At 33.9% G+C, this 18,474-nt stretch overlaps 1 protein-coding gene across 1 annotated transcript in view; it reads left to right on the top strand.

Moving 5' to 3' along the window:
- The window catches only part of GABRG1 (gamma-aminobutyric acid type A receptor subunit gamma1), a 75,138-nt gene that overhangs the window by 36,120 nt on the left and 20,544 nt on the right, over positions 1 to 18,474 (top strand). Inside the window, exons 4-5 of the mRNA XM_035004418.1 lie at positions 15,677 to 15,897; positions 16,948 to 17,030. Coding sequence (XP_034860309.1) covers positions 15,677 to 15,897; positions 16,948 to 17,030 — 304 coding nt within the window. The remainder of the gene's footprint in view (positions 1 to 15,676; positions 15,898 to 16,947; positions 17,031 to 18,474) is intronic.

An 18,474-nucleotide genomic window follows, 5' to 3' on the forward strand; every position in this document is an offset into this window, starting at 1 on the left:
ACTTAGAAGGTAGCTGGGGCACCAGCTGGGCTGGACTCCAAAATCACCACTGGCTGGAGATACCTACAAGACGGTCAGCAGGACACAAACCCTTAAATAAACTTAGCAAAAACCAGGATGCTTTCTTCATGGCTAGTGTAGGCATATTTAAAAATAATCCCCCTTTTCAGACTCCTTTTACCAGAAAAGGAAAATCCAAATCTTCCCTATAAAAGAAAAACAAAACACTCTTTAAAAAAAAAAAATTATTTATTTGCGAGAGAGAGAGAGAGAGAGAGAGAGAGAGAGAGTGCATGCATGCAGATGCGCGCGCACAAGCCGGGGGAGGGGCAGACAGAAGGAGAAGCAGGCTCCCGGCTGAGCAAGGAGCCCCATGTGGGGCTGATCCCAGGGTCCTGGGACCATATTTTGAGCTGAAGTCAGATGCTTAATGACTGAGCCACCGAAGCGTCCCAAAACAAAACACTTTTTTTTTTTAATCCCCCAAACAAAACACTCTTAAACAAAAGTATATGTAGCATTACAAAAGTCATAAACATGATTCATTATGGAGTGGAAATAAAGGATTTTCCCAGCAATCAAATTTTGTTCCATTCATTTAAGTGGATCAGCCAAGTATCAAATGTGTGTGTGGGGGGAGGGTGATGGTGAGGGGGGTATAGTTAATAATGTGCATGCAAATGGTGAGGGCTGACTTTTTTTTACTTTATCTTATCACTCATTTTTGATAATAAACTCTCCAGACATATAACTTGTGTTTAAACATTCTAGATATATTGAGAAAGCTGGTGCCCACACAGAGATTTTTCTTCAAGAATTTCTTACACTGCAAGGAACAGTTTCAGTGTTTCATGCAATTGGTGCTAATGGTCAACTGGTTTCTCTACCTCTCTCTCTCTGTCGTTCTCTCTCTTTTTTGCCCCTGCTGCTTCTAGATTCAAGGAGGTAATGCATTAGGCATAGCTTCTACATATCAAAAAAACCCTGTTTATTCCTTTTACTATATTAACAGGAATTAGTTGCTCCTTGCCAAGTACATTAAGTTGAGGAATTATGAAACAGCAAAAACATAGAATATATATATATGTGTATATATATATGTGTGTGTGTGTGTGTGTGTGTATACACACACACTTTTGTATCTGGATAATTGACCTGAATATGCTAATGGAGGGAAGACAAAGGGTTTTTGTTTTCTTGGCTGTGATAAATTAAAGTACTTGAAGAAATGCATTTATATTTAACGATTTTAAGTTTATTTGCTTGGTTTGTACAATATCTTAAAGCTTGTTTCCATGGATTTAATTTTTTTATTTCTGCATTATGTTAATTTTTTTGGCATTAGATACTCTAAAATCTATTTCTTTTCACAAGCTTCATCTTAAAACAACATAAAATTTACGTACTTTTTGATTCAACACTAGCAGAGATAAAATTAAAATTTATAAACGAATGAGTGTTATTTTCATCTCTATGCTTCTTTGATCCAGTATGCTCATTTGCCCCATAAATAGGAAGTTAAAGTTCTAAAATTAAGGAAATTAAATTAACCTCTGAATCTCCAAAACTTATTAAAATAATTTTATTATTTCTTGATGTACACAAATTCATTTTAATTTTTATTTTGTGGTTTTGTTTGTCTTATATTTATTTACTACCTGTATTGTGACAGTTGGTGTATTGGCTGCTAAGTTATAAAAGCTATGACCTCCTTCCTTCAGAGAGGCATAAAACCTAATGGGGAAGATGGCTAAAAAAATGCAGATCATATCAAAACAGAAGGGGAAGTGCCAGGAAGAATGCAGTGTATGAGCCCATACTTATTTTAAGTTACAAATGGTGACCCTATGATTTTTTTCTTAAAAAAAAAAAACACCATAAAAATTGTGTTTTTTTTCTTCTTATAAAAGAAATACATGTCCAATATGGGAAAATTAGAAATTCCACTTAGGCCAAAGGAAAAAAATTTAGATTATAACTATCCAGTGTAACTATTGTTACTATCATTTTAATATCTTTATGTACATAGTTTTACCAAATGCTGTAATATTACACATATTGTTTTATAACTTTGTAACTTTCCACTTATTATATCATGACTGTTATTCCACTTAATTACTTTTTAAAAAATGTCATTAAATATCACATAATATTAGGGGATGTATTTGTACCATAATATATTAATAATCCATTATTTAACAATTGGAATGTTTCCAATTTGTTGTGATTAAAAGTAATGTTATCAAAATCCACTGGCCACCCATAATTATTTCCTTAGAATATGCGTATAAACACCTCTGAGATCTCTGATACAGCTTGGTCAGATTTTGGAGGTTTCTATTTTGAATTCTTTTCTAATGATATGCCTCAAGGTAGAGAGTCCCGGGTTAGTTCCAATTTGAGTCCTTTATGAATTAGTAAATATAGAATATTGTAGAATGAGCCCATACTACTTGGTAGGTCTGGCCTCAGGCTAGGCATAAAAGGGAAAGTTCTGGCAGAATGAGGGTCTAGATAGCTGTTTCAACTTGTGACTTTCATACATGTGATTAATAGCTGGTTTTAGCCTTGTTTTCTTCCCAGCTGCTCCAAGTCACTATTTCATTTATTATAATTGACTCAGACATACCTCTTGATTCCCCTCCTTTTACCCCTTTGTTTGAAATTGAATTATTTGGGTTATATGGTACCTACCAGGGACTTTCAATACTGAACCCAAAGTTAATAGGCAACAACTTAAATTGTTTTGTATCTCAATATAAAATTTATTTATAGAAGCAGAGTGACAAGTGCTAATGCTTTGCTAGTAATATAAAAACATAACAAAACAATAAATGTCTAAGAAAAGGCAGTTTTGCACATGTGGTGGTACTTCGACATGGCCTAAGGTAACTTCAAAGGGTTAATATTTCATGCTTTTAGAAGGCTACATTCTAAAATTGTGTAGAGGTACATATTTTAGTTGAATGTTAAAAAACAAACTCCTCTTAATTACACACACACACACACACATACACACAAGTTCTCATATGCTGATTAATAAAGGGAGCTTATATTTAGAGAGATGGCAGCCTACATGGTTCATTTTGAGGGAATGCTACATAAATTTTCCCATCTGTAGATACTGACTGCAAAAGGTGTTTGAATGCCCTAAGGTTCACAGTTAGAGATCTATTATTCTGTACAGCAAGGATCTCTCTCTCTCTCTCTCTTTTATTTTCTTCTTTTTTTCTTTTTGTTTTTTGGCTTTTTGTTTTTTTGCTGTGCCGAAAACTAGTGGATATAGTATATAAATGGATTGAGGAAAGGATAGCCTCTTGTCAAAAACTTCCCAGCCTTTATAACCCAAACTATATATAAGAAAATAATATTTTTTTTCTTAATAAGAAAAATCCAAATTCTCCGTCATCACTCCAGGAGATTCTGATTCAGTAATTCATGACAGGGATCTGGAATCATAATGTTGAGATGCTCTTCAAAGATTTCTAGTCAACCAAGTTTGGCGGCCATTGCCTGAAGCCATTTTCAACAATCAATTTAGCGGAAATTAAGTGGGATTAAATGAAAGTAACAAAAACACATATATCTCAAAGTAATTTTATGGGGAAGGGTCATTGAAAAACATCATGTTCATTTTAGCCTTTATCCTTGTTTATGTTTAAAACATTTGTTTTTAAGATTTTATTTATTTATTTGACAGAGAGAGACACAGCGAGAGAGGGAACACAAGCAGGGGGAGTGGGAGAGGGAGAAGCAGGCTTTCTGCGGAGCAGGAAGCCCCAGGCGGGGCTTGATCCCAGGACCCTGGGATTATGACCTGAGCTGAAGGCAGACACTTAATGACTGAGCCACCCAGGCGCCCCATGTTTAAAACATTTTTAAAATTAATTTCTAACATTTTATAACATTCTCATGATCAATAATGTTTTCATGATCACCAGGCTTTAGAGCTCAGGATGATCATAATAACGATCTTGCCTCTTGCCTTCATTTTTCCAGAGAGACAGAGTAAGTGACTTGGTCAGCATTATATTCTAGAAAGTCACAGATTTGGAACTATGGTATGATTTCCTGATTCCAACCAACCAATGTTCTTTACACTACATCACAACTTCTCACTACAATACCCTCTTTTGAGGTATCCAGACTCATTTTGTTGATTATCTGACATGTATTTAAAATTGTGCATATAATTAAAAGACAATGCCTTATCTCTTATTCAATATGTTATTTTTATATTTTTTAGTGGAAATGATTTTAATAAAATACTAAAGTTTTAGGCCTAGATTGGCAGTGAATCTGAGCAAACATCATTTGCTCTGCAATTTAATTAAAATGTGAAGGAGAAAGAACTTGTTTAAATGTCTTGACATTTGATGTTTTGCTATTATGGAAATTATGACAAATTTCTATAATGGAAATTCTGCAAATTGTGTGCTAAACCTTGGATTTTCTCATAAGAACACTCAGCTTTCTGATATGCACATTATATTCAAACTACTGAGGTAAACACTGGCAATCAGTTCTTCTAAAGCAGTACAAACAATGCCATTCTAGCAGCAGACTGACAGTGTCAGAAAATTCATTTTCTGCATTAAGAATATGGACAATGGAAAGAATCTATAAAGTGGTAATTAATATAAATAATTTAAAACCTGAGACATGCAGATTCTCTCTAAATATATCATTTCCAAATATAATATTCCATCTTGCTTAGATAGGAAGACTAATTTTAACAGCAAGAAAATCTTTTTCAGCTTTATTGATGTGCCATTGACAAATAAAAATTGTATATATTTAAGGTGTATCACTTGATGTTTTGATATACATACACCTTGTGAAGTGATCACCATAATCGAGCTAATCAACATATCCATCACCTCACATAGTTACCTTTTTTTTTTTCTTTGTGTGTGTGTGTGTGTTTGTGGTGAGAGCTCTTGAGATTTTTCCTTTTTTTTTTTTAAGATTTTATTTATTTATTTGAGAGAGAGAGACTGAGCAGGAGAGAGAAAGAGAGAGAGAATCTGAAGCAGGTTCCACTCTGAGTAAGGAGCCCAATGTGGAGCCCGATCCCACAACTGCAAGAACATGACCTGAGCTGAAACCAAGAGTCAGATGCTTAACTGACTGAGCCACCCAGGCATCCCGAGATCTATCCTCTTAATAAATTTCAATATACAAGTATAGAGGAATATATTTTTAATACAGTGTAACTACAGATGCAGGAATACTTGTCACACTCAGACCACAGAGCAAAGAATCTAGCTATCTAGCATTGAACCAATCAATGGTAAATATTGCCCATGTAGATGGAACACAGATGGTTCATTGGTGATAGGGCTTCTCTAGGAAGCAGAGTCCTCCCTTGAATATCAATCATCTGTTGCAGAGAATTCCTTACCATGTTTTTAATAGTAACCATGAAGATGATTTCTTTCCAGATGTCATGCTGTGTATTTATATGTTCCCCCTTTAGAATGTAACATTCTCTCACATGTTGCAGAGGTAACAGTATTTGTATAACTCCAGTTTAGATCATAGACCTGTAACTATGAATTTAGTTTAGATCATAGACCTATGTAACTATGAACTCAGGCATGAATTTATGAGATTTTGGCCTAATTCTTGAAGATTAAGTCAAATGCATTACAGACAGCAGGCATTAAAATATATGTATCATCCATTTATCCCATAAACAACTACTTATTGTCTTTTATATGCCAGACACTATTTTAAGAGTTGAGGTTACAGGTCTGATTCTGCTTTTTTTTTTTTTTTAAGATTTTATTTATTTATTAGAGAGAGAGCACATGTGAGGGGGGAGGGTCAGAGGGAGAAGCAGACCCCCCGCTGAGCAGGGAGCCCGATGCAGGACTCGATCCAGGGACTCCAGGATCATGACCTGAGCCAAAGGCAGTCGCTTAACCAACTGAGCCATCCAGGCGCCCTGATTCTGCTTTTCATTTGTTTATTCATTTGTTTTGTTTTTTAGATTCCACAAATAAGTGAAATCATATGGTATTTGTCTTTCTCTGTCTGGCTTATTTCACTTAGCATACCTTCTAGATCCATCCATATTGTCACAAATGACAAGATTTCATCCTTTTTATGACTGAGTAATATTCCATAGTGTGTATATATACACATATCTCACATCTCCTTTATCCATTCATCTATCAGTGGATACTTGAGCTGCTTCTATATCTTGGCTATCGTAAATAATGCTGCAATAAGCATAGGGGTGTATATATCTTTTCAAATTAGTGTTTTTATTATTTTTGAGTAAATACCCAGTAGTGGAATTATTGGATCATATTGTATTTCTATTTTTAATTTTTGAGGAATCTCCATATTATTTCTACAGTGGTTGTACCAAGTTACATTCCCACCAAGAGTGCACAAGGCTTGCCAGAGGGGAGGGATGTAGAGGTTGGGCAAAATGGATAAGGGGGGAGTGATGGGAAATATTGTCTTCCAGTTATGAAATGAATAAGACATAGGAATGAATAAAAAGTACAGCATAGGGAATATAGTCAATGGTATTGTAATAGCATTGCATGGTGACAGAAAGTAGCTACACTTGCAGTGATCTGAGTATGTTAACACATGGAGTTGTTGAATCACTATGTTATATGCTTGAAACTAATGTAATATCATGTGTCAATTATACTCAAATAAAAAAACAAAAAATAAATAAAAGAAGAATGCTTGATTTAAAAAAGGAGTTCAAATTATAGTATTGAATAATCAAATACCCTTTGCCCTCATGGAGCTTACATTCTAGTTGGGAGGCACTATAAAATAAGTAAATATAAAACATATAAAGTGGTAATGAATGAATAAAGAGAAATGAGGCAAAACACTTGATAGGAAGAAGGGTCAGGATGGTGGTGAAGTTCTAGTGCATGTAGTAGCCAAAGGAAGTGTCACCCACTAGGTGACATTTAAATAGAAATCAACAGTGTTAAAGAAGAAAGTCAAGCAGATACCTGGAGAGTGCTTTGCCAGAGGGAATAGCAGGAGCAAAGGCTCTGAGATAAGAATGTGCATGGAACAACAAGGAGAACAGTAGTGTTTGTAGTAAAATTAACAAGGGTAAAAAGAGGTAGGAAAAGTTGGTGTATTAGGTTTCAGATCATCTGGAGTCCTTAATACATTGAAAGGATATTGGGTTTTGTTTTTGTTTTTGTTTTTTGTCTGACTGAATATGGGAATGTGATAGAAAAGTGTTGATTGATCAGAGGAGTGATATGACTTAATATTTTCCATGAGACCATTATCCTTCTGAGTGAAGAATAAACTATAGGAAGCTAATTGTGGAAGCAGGGAAACTAGTTACAAGTAATTGCAATGATCAAGGAAAAAGTTGATGATTGTGAAACAAATGAGAATTTATCAGAATCTGTAAATAACTTGAAAATGGGGACACCAAGGTATTTTGAAGACCAGATGTGGAATTGTAGAGAAAAAGGGGCATGAAGAATGAGTCCAAGATTTTTTCACTGAAAACTTGGAAGAATAAAGTTATCATTTAATGAAATGGAGAAGAGAGACAAGAGGTTTTTTTTGTTGTTGTTGTTTTGGGGTTTTTTTATTGTTGCTGTTTTGGGGTTTTTTTGGAAGATATTGACGATCGAGAGTTCTATTTTGAAATTTTAAGATTGAGGTGTCTATTAGCTATCCAAATAAAAACATTAAGGAGGCAGTTATACATGCATGTTGGGATTTCAAGGGAAGTATTTGCACTTGGAATATAGCCTTTGCATTCTTCAGACTATATACGTGATACTTAGTCATGAGATTGGATGAGATTATCTTGGGAGTGAAGAGAAGGGAACTGAGTATTATTAAACTGGAGCACTGCATTGCTTAGGCATATGAAAGATGCAGGGGAACTAGCAAAAGGGACTGAGAAGGAGTGGCCACTGAGGTAGGAGAAAAACAAGACTCAGTTGGTGTCCCAAGTTTTGAGTGGGCCAAATATTTCATGAAACAAAAACTGACTAGGTGATTCAATTCTGCAGATGAGCTAATAATATGAATATTTATAGCTTTCCAGAAGCTAGAGAATTTTTATGACTTAGAATCTTGGTATTGGAACTGGCTGTCTCTATACATGAAGAAATCTCCTCAAAAATAAAACTATTTCTATAAAATGTTCATGTCTTCCAGAGGAGGCATTACATGGCTGTGTCTTATAATCTTTGTAAATTGGAATGTTTGCAAAGGCCCTGTTGCCCCCTTTTTAAAATGATATGACGTCTTTCCTTCATTATTATGACCGTAATATTATAGAATACTTATTATGTGTGAAATCATTCTTTTAAGTAATTTACATTAAATATTAGCAAGAACCTTATGTATTATAGACAGCAGGGATTCGAGAGAAGGAAGTGAGCCATAACAAGCTGGGAAATTTACTCAAGGTCAACTGAAAATTGTTATATTCAGAATTCAAACCCCAGAAGACTTCCCAATGGTAGCATTCATCCTTAATCACTACACTAAACTGCCCCCCTCTAGATGCAGTCTCACCTCATGAATTCAGAATAGTCCAACTATCCACACTGAAAAGAATTTGGATTTCTCTTGATTATATGTTAGATTTTTCACTTGGGTGCTTTTTCTCTAGCCGTTTAAGTTTCCGTCTTTGTGACTGATGCAGTGCTATGGTGAATCTAGAAAGCCTTTCTTTTGCCTTCCAGATTGTCTTTGTTTCTCACTTCAGCTCCCTGTGTTGCAGATGACACACACTTCATGTGCATATCCTTTCCTCTTTTATATCCATCTCAGAAGAGCGGGATGACCGTAAACAACCTTTTGATGCCCATGCATTGGGAAAGTTCCTTGAATTTTTTCAAGAAATTGTCCTTCCGTGTGATATTTGGTATCAGTAGGTCATAATTTTGATGAAACTTCTCAGGGCATGCATAACTGTGGAAGGTTAAATTCACAAATTTATAAATGCTTAGAGGACCTTATTGTTTAAAATTTCAAGATCTGAAGTAATGGATTTCTCATGATAGACTGATAGAGATATTATTGACATGTCCAAGACTTTTCTCATCCTAGCAGTAGATGTCTGGTAAGAGGACAGCCACACCTCTTATTCTCCTATGAATGGTACAGGGAATAGGCAATATTGTATGTTTGATCTCATGCAGCAATCTTAAGGCAGATAGCATTTTGGAATTACTTTGCAAAACATATGACATAAATAAACATAAATCGTATGGCTTAATTTGGGAATCCTATAGTTGAAAAACAGAATTCCAAATTTTATTACCTTTATGCAATGCCAAAATTGAATCTGAGAACTTCTTAACAAGTGGATATCTGTAGGGAAAAAAAAAATGGTAATCTATATGTTCTGGAGCATATTTGGTGTTTGAAAGGACCAAAAAATCTATTTTTATCCCTCTGCACAGATTCTAAATCCACTGACAAATAGGCGTAGAAGACAGGCAAACAAACCTTTCTAATTAGTGATTGAAGTGGGGATGTAGAATAGGGTTAGGGATCTGGACTCATGGTTTTGCCAGCACTTCTGTGCACCCACTGACTCTAACTTTCCATTGAGATTTGGAGAGAGTCTTTTCAGATCAAATTTGGAGTTCAAAGAATGAAAAAGAGACAAGAATTTATTAAGAAATGATTTTTTTATATATTACATTTAGCCAATTGAGCAATATGGAACAGACTTCTCTGAGAGGTAGAGTGAGTAAGAGATGGGAAAAAATGAAGAGTGTAGATCTACACAGAAACATGAACTGGGGAAATATGATTCTTCCTGCCACAAATATTAGTCATTTTAATCTGTCTAGCAAATACACACATGCATAATTTTTTAAGGCTTCCTGAATCGATGAATGTCCTTTCCTAATGTTATAACTCTGTGATGGTCTATTTTATGTGTCCATTTTATGTGTACCCAGATATTTGTCTAGATGTTGCTGTGAAGACAGTTTTTAGATGTGAGAATCAGTAGACTTTGAGTAAATCAGCTCATCCTTTATAATGTGGATGGGTTTCATTCAATCAGATAAGGCTTTATGAAAAAAGACTGAGGTCCCTCGAGGAGGAAGAGATTCTACCACCAGACTGGTCTCTTGACTTAAGACTGAAACATCGACTCTTCTCTGTTCTTCAGTCTGCTGGCCTGCCCTGCAAGTTTTTGCCTTTGAAGTCCCCACAATTTCTTGAGTCAAAACCTTAAGATAAATCTATCTGTTATATCTGTCTCTGTCTGTCCATCCATCAACCTATCCATCCATTCCATCCATCTTATGGCTTCTGTTTCTCTGGAGAACCCTGACTGAAACAGGTTCATAAGAATTGTTCCCACCCCAGATTTTACGTAACTTATTATATAAATCTAGAATCTAACTCTATCTTCTCTAGTATACTATAAACTTTTTAAGGCCTGGGAATTTTTTTTTTTTTTTAATTTGTAAATCCTTTGTAAAGTTTAGCTGTCTGTGATTATTTGTTTGATGTTTTATTCTTAGAAATTGTATATTGGGGGCGCCTGGGTGGCTCAGTCGTTAAGCGTCTGCCTTTGGCTCAGGTCATGATCCCAGAGTCCTGGGATCAAGTCCCGCATCAGGCTCCCTGATCCATGGGAAGCCTGCTTCCCCCTCTCCCACTCCCCTGCTTATGTTCCTACTCTCGCTGTGTATCGCTCTGTCAAATAAATAAATAAAATCTTTTTTAAAAAAGAAATTGTATATTGACTATTATAGAAGAAATATCTAATAGGAAATGTATTATTAAGTATGGTGCATAAAATTAACATGTGAAGTATTAGGACTCTCAGTTCATAATACTCAGTTCAGCAATACATGGGGATGGATCTGTGTCTAGGTTCCAGAGTCAATTATTGGTAACTGGTAATTTTAGGTAATTGTTTTCAAAAACTCTTCCAGATATAGAATTTTCTGTATATCTGAGGAATGCACATTCCCTGATGGACAGAAAATGCACCACTTTTTCATTATATATGACTTACATTCTTTTTTCCCCATTATGCCCTACATTTTACTACCTTTACTTCCTCCCCACTTTTATTATTTGACCCCAGCATGTATCTGAATTTCATATATCCTTCAGGGTTCAGGCTAAATACAACTTCTGTCATAACGTCTTCCTTAAGTTTCCTCTACTGTTTCCATTTCTCTTTAACTGTACCTTTCCTAAGTTTTATTAATTTCTGATTTTTATTTTATATATAGTATATCCGTAACAGGTAGGATCCATTTTCATCTTTGTAAACCCAGAACAACATAGAAGTAACTTAAACACTGAAAAATATTTGTTAAAAAGTTAAGTGATGAGTGCACATGATGTTATATTCTTTTGGCAATTTACATTTAGAGACATAAAAGTAAGAGCCTAAAAGTTTGGTAACTGAACCCAGAATTCATGTCTACTTTTTAAATATCTCTCAGTGTTTTTCTGGATGAATTCAGGTTTGTCCTGACATATCATCTTTTTCCTTATCTCTTTTTCTATTTGAAAACTAGAATAATACCAAGGTTTTACTTACCATATTGTGATAGTACCAAGAATCAGACTTTTATAATAACTGAGCAAAGTGGAGCAGCTATCTATGAACTTTTACCACTAAAGCTATTTGTGCTGTGGATTAGCTGTGCCTGGACCCTTCCTTTACATGTCCGTAGCCTCAGTATCTAATGTACTGTAAACCATTATTTGGCCCAGCATGCTATTTTGGCCACAGTAATAGCTAGTTTAGGGAGAGATTAATGCCAGGGTGTGAAGACCAGATGAGGATCAAACAAACTTCATGATGAAATTATGCACCTATATTAATTACTTAGGCAGGTCTGCATTTTGTGTGAAGTTTCTTCCATTAGTAGAAAGACAATAATATTGAATTAACTAGTTCTATTAAATGTGAGACATGTGCATAATTGCAAGTCTGACCACGTAGTAAGAAGACTATAGGACACACACTTTCATCAACTATGTTTTGATTTGACTGAGTCAGAAATCAAGATGACTCACTTCTTCACCTTTATTCACTAATGCTGTTTTCTCAGCTAACTTGGAAGAAAACAAAGTGTCATAATGTACATTGGATCTCGAATGTTAAATGCACTGTTCCTTACTGCAAAATGCTTATACTAGAAGCTATTGGACTTGTCCTGAGTGAATGGACATTCCTTTTCATGTTTCTTTTGCTTCTTTCTTATGCAGATAATTATAACCTCTAAATAAGGACATGAAGAACAATAGCACACTTTGATCATTTTCCAGAAGTTATACTAGTACAATGGGTAAATGAAATTGGATTTTTCGATTACATAAAAATAGCACAGACTTTAATGACCTTCTTATCTCAGTGAAACACTTATTAAGGATTAGCAATTTAAAAGAGCTTGGAGGTATTAGCATCTGCAAAGGGTTTAAGAAAGTTGGATTATCAAGACACATGCTCTATATCTTTCTCTTCTTGGTCCTAGACTGAGGGAATAATTATGGGTAGAAAAATTTTCCCATTTCCCCCAAGACTCTCTGCTCGGAGTTTACTCTTTAGAAATCATAACTCTTTCAATGGAGATTAGCACTTTATCAACAGGTATTCTAAAAAAGATCCCATCAGTTGCTAAGCAGGATTCATAGCTGCTTGCTAAATCCCACCCCTACACATGTTAGTTCCCTCCCAAGTGCAGCCGTTAATGCCCTATGAGTTAGAAACACTGCAGCCAAGTATACCTATCAGGTAGCATGATGTTCCCTTTACCAACCAATGTTGGATCTTTGCCAACCTATAATCCTAGCAGGTAAGCCTCATCCTTTATCTTAAGCAGTTTCTACTGTTGGATTCCATACAAAAGTACAAAGTAATTCTGCCACATAATGTTATTAAATACTCTTTTTAGGATCCACCATAGAATGAGTATAAGGCTTCCTTCTATTTGCATTTACTGTTAAAACCAGAAGCCATGGCATTAACACAGGTTACACTTGTAGACCCTGAATGGCTAAGTTGAAGTGGTTGTTTAGATAAGTCATAATTTATTCCAAAGAAAAGATATCTGGCCTGAGAAGCAGGCGGTCAGAATAAGAGTTAAAGGTAACTGTTGTAAAGATGTCCAAGTATTTTCCACACGATTCAGGGAGAAAGTACACGAGTGACATCTTATATGAAGGCTCATTGGCCCCCTAAATGCATGTTCAATCCATTAATGTTACTAAATAATATGATTAAGCATCTACAGAATAAATATACTTCATTATTATGTATTATGAGATATGTTTTGCATTATGACTCCGCTTGAGTTATGGAATGGACATCAGCAAGCTGGTGGCTATGGAATGTATAGGGCTTACCTGGTTGCAAAAGCACCTTCAACCTCTGCCACAGCACAACTTGATTCGGTGCCATTCCATATCAAGTTGGAAAAAATGAAATTTTCGTCATCTCTCTCTCTAAATCATTCTGGCAACCTCATGGCAATCAAGACTATGTCAGGAGGGGATTATGGTGCAAGTGTTTTTGTGCTTAAGGACTTTATGTCTTTACATCCGTGCAAAACAATGACACACAATAGAGGCTAAGTATATGGATAGATTACTGAATGATCACATGTTACATTATAATATGGACAAATTATTCATAGTAGGGGTGCCTGGGTGGCCCAGTCATTAAGCGTCTGCCTTCGGCTCAGGTCATGATACCGGGGTCCTGGGATCGAGCCCTGCAACGGTCTCCCTGCTCAGTGGGAGGCCTGCTTCTCCCTCTCCCTCTGCCTTCCACTCCCCTTGCTTGTGCTCTCTCTCTTTCTGTCTCTCTGTCAAATAAATAAATAAATGAAATCTTTAAAAAATATATTTTATAAAAAAATTATTCATAGTAGATTATCTATATTGCTTAACCTCTTTATAAAGCACATCTCATACTCAAATGCATAATGTCTAGGGCTTTGTTGGATTTTAAATAATTACTAATATGTATGTGCTTTTCCCAAATTGCAACACTGTTCATCCAAAATAGATAAGATGATGGTGTTTAAGGATACAAACTTGTAATAAGTAAATAAGCCATAGAGATCTAATGCACAGTATAATGAATATAGACAGTAATGTACCATAATTATGTAATGTAATAAATATTGCTACAATGGCAATCCGATTACAGTATATAAATGTATCCAAGTAACTTTATGTATGCTGTATGCTGTACACCTGAAAATTACATAATGTTACATGTCAAATTTATTCAATAAATAAATAAAAAGAAAAAAACAAAATACATAAAAGAAGGTTTTCCTTTCTAGTCTATATTCTTTCTCTATTCTATTTCCTCACATTCTAGTCACGTAAATTACAATTATAAATATTCTGCCTGGAAATTAGGGTTTGATGCAACTTCCCTATTAACAAGTTTGACTCCAGTCAAATCTTCATTCATTTGTCACACTCTCAATTAAACTTCCAATTCTTATACTAAATATGTCCACCCAGGTAAATTGGCCAATTGCTGGCATTATATCAGGAGAGATCAACCAATCTCCCTCACCACCAGTAACTCATATAATACCTCATATTTTTCAATTTACTCTTTTATTTCTCTCTTAATATCAAAGTTATACACACACATGCATATAATCACTTTTCTCAATAGCGTTGATAATTACTGCATTCTTATTCATTAATTTTATCAAATCAATTTTAATGCTTATAATATGGCAGGCATTTTGTCAGGATGCAAAGGTAGATAATACCTAATCACTCCCTCGAAGGTTCTCTCGTAACCATGCAATTTCCTGTTTACAGTCACTTGCTGATAATGGGCATAGCCTGTGCTCTAATCCTGGCCCCATCAGGCTCCACTAGGACCACCAATATATGTGGTTATTGTGGATGTGGATTTGGGATTCAGCCTGGTGTGACTCAGTCTCCTTATTATCTGCTTATTTACCTCTGTGATGTGGGGAGAATTATTTTACTTCTGTATTGCTCAATAAATGTGATTTAAAAATAAAAATTATAGCAGTACTTATTTCACAGGTTTGCAGTGAGGCTTTAATGACAGGATATGTACTAAACTCAACATAGTGCTTGGCATGTTATACCCACTTAATAGGGGTGTGTGCATTGTGTGATTGTTTTGAAACTTTTGAAAACAATGGATCTACATAATTGTAATTAATTTGTTTTGGACAAAAGACAATATAAGATCTTTTAGATAATTTAGTGAGTATTTGCATCTTGATTTTGTACTTATTTGTGTTTTTTTTTAACTTCAGCTCCATGTAAATATCACAAAAATTAATATAATTGTTAACATTAAGATAATTTGCTTTTATATTAACATTAAGATAATTTGCTTTTATATTTTATGTAATAATATAAAATATTTTATATTTTATATATAGCCCACATATTATAAAATCTTGAGTAAGATTTATAAAACAATTATAAAGCCACGATGGGAAGCAGTTATTACTAGAAATTTTGGATTTTATTTTATATGACTCAGGTAAACAATTAAAGAGGAAGTTTAAGATAATGGCATAGAAAGGACTGAGTTTAAGAGCTATTTACTTATGGAAACTTTATAATGTAAAAATTTAAACATCTGAAGAAAACATCTAAAATAGTGACTTTACTATTATAGGCTGTTACCCTTCTTTTTATCTTTCAGGAATACACAATAGATATAATTTTTGCCCAAACCTGGTTTGACAGTCGTTTAAAATTCAACAGTACCATGAAAGTGCTTATGCTTAACAGTAATATGGTAGGGAAAATTTGGATTCCTGACACGTTCTTCAGAAACTCAAGAAAATCTGATGCACATTGGATAACAACTCCTAATCGTCTGCTTCGAATTTGGAACGATGGACGAGTTCTATATACTCTAAGGTAATACTATTTAAAAAAATGTAGTTGTTCTAATTCATTTTCCATACTAATACTTGATCAACTTGCAAATTTTCCTTTTTCAGTTTTACAAAGAAAGAAATATGGAGTTCCTTTCATACACTAAAATTTGAAGTGGTGGAATATGGGCACCTGGGTGGCTCAGTTGGTTAAGCGACTGCCTTCGGCTCAGGTCATGATCCTGGAGTCCCGGGATCGAGTCCCGCATCGGGCTCCCTGCTCGGCGGGGAGCCTGCTTCTCCCTCTGACCCTCCCCCTTCTCATGTGCTCTCTCTCATTCTCTCTCTCTCTCAAATAAATAAATAAAATCTTTAAAAAAAAATAAAAAATAAAAAAAATAAAGTGGTGGAATATTTTGGAAACTTTCTTTTTTTAAGCTCAGAGTAACTGGTATATGAAAGGGACTAAAAGCAAAGAAAAAAAACCTCTTGATATCCCCCCCTCCTGAAACATAAGAAGGTGTGGTGTGACCATTATGTGTTTTAACCCATAATACAAATGGTTGACTGAGATTTTCTCTAGGAGTCAATCCTGCTATAAAATTCAATAATGTAGTAAAACATTCTTAAGAAAGGATTAAATGAAGATTCAAGTTTAATTCATTGTCTTGAACATATCTTAACATATCTTACCAAGAATCATCCCAATCTTATTAAGAATCATCCTTAATGGAAAGAAGTTCATGAAAATTTAAGAGAAAACAATCACCATGCTTAACCATGTATACTCTGTTAATTGTGTGTGTGTGTTTGTTGTGATCCTGAAGTATAAATTTTTAACTGTAAACAGAAATTATACTGAAATATATACAATGGCAGTTTAGTTGGCTGGAGAGGAAAATGTTAGAATTTTCTTACTCACTTGTGAATGCTATAATATCATCACTTAAAACTTTGAGACATTACAATTATTATTTTCTAATATATCACAGTCTGTTAATATAGGCCAAAATCATTCTTGAAAATTAGACAAAGGATTTTTAATGCTTGAAATTATTTCTTATATTTAATATTTATTTTTTCATTTAAATAGACTGACAATCAATGCAGAATGTTATCTTCAGCTTCATAACTTTCCTATGGATGAACATTCTTGCCCACTGGAATTTTCAAGCTGTAAGTGACAAAATATGTTATAATTTCATAGAATTTTAGCCTCAGACTCTGTTTATTTAAATGTGTAAAATAAAATGAGATAAAATATAACATATAATTTTCAGAAGTGTGGATTATGTTCGTCTCTCAGATAAAATAGTTACAAATGACATATTTTTCTTGCTTTTAAATTAAAAAGTGACAATAAATGCATAGTAAATGTATATATTTAATTATACCCTTGCTTACAAATTTTGGTTTTATCCAGTGTCTTTTTCCTATTTTGATTAAATAAAGTAGTCCTGAAGATAGGTTTGTGTTCAAGTGTTTTAACACTGCCATGAATAAAATATTGTTTCAAATTTTATTCATCTCCTGAGGCAAGATTTAATTTTATTATATTGAATTTTAAAATATGTTTCAAAGATTGGTTTGGTGAATAATATTTACTACATGAATAGCAAATCTTTGAGAAGACTTTAATGAACTGGAAAAAACAAGGTAGAAATAAGGTTATTTTATTCAAAAGAAAGATTGAAACACAGAGAAATGACTAGAGCTAAATAATTTTAATATAAAAAGTATTTTGTTCTGAGAAAATAATTGTCTTTGTATATGAATATCAATTTTATTTCATATTTATTAATGTTTACATATATTTTTATAAAAATGTTTTTCTAGATAATATATAATTGAACAAGTCTTAAAAACATATAAAATGAGTTTAAAAAATGTTATTACTTATATACACAAATTGTCTGCTATTTTCCTTCTATTGAAACTTGACTTTTTTATATATCACATTCTAAAGTTTATTCACTGTAGATTTTATGTATTCACAAGTATTATCCTGCTTCTTCACTTACAAAATTCCCAAATATCTCTTGTTGTTTTTATTAATGATTTTCTTGACTTTTTAAAAAGATTTTTGTCTCATTAAAATGTTCTTTTAAATTTATAATCTATCTCACTGCTTTAATTTTCTAACATCAACTTCTCAATGAATAAAACAGCCAAATCATAACAAAGACTTGATTAATCCAAGCACTCAAGGAATAGTTGGAATGCAAATATTTGAAAATCTAGCAATTATTGTACTTGCCTCCTAGACACCATGACTAAATTCTTGGTGTGATACCTCTTTGGCTTTGATTGTCATTGCTAGAAATTAATAATCTGTCCCTGTGAATGCAATTGGTTATCACTGACATAAATATAATAATCATAGCTAACTTTTCAGGTATTCTACATGGATCCAGCAGAGAATTAAGGTTTCTATACCTAATTTCACAACAAACATATTCAAAAATTTCAATACATCCCTATTTAAAAAGTCAATATCATGAAATTTAGAATAGTTAAGTAACAAGCTCACTACTTTTATTAGTGCACACACTCATATACTATGACTATATTCTATTGCATTGATAATGATAATTAAAAAAAATACAAATTATGGAAAAGT

Source organism: Mirounga leonina, unplaced genomic scaffold, assembly GCF_011800145.1.
Source record: "Mirounga leonina isolate KUSES-001 unplaced genomic scaffold, KU_Mleo_1.0 Mir_129, whole genome shotgun sequence".
In the NCBI taxonomy this organism is placed as follows: domain Eukaryota; kingdom Metazoa; phylum Chordata; class Mammalia; order Carnivora; family Phocidae; genus Mirounga; species Mirounga leonina.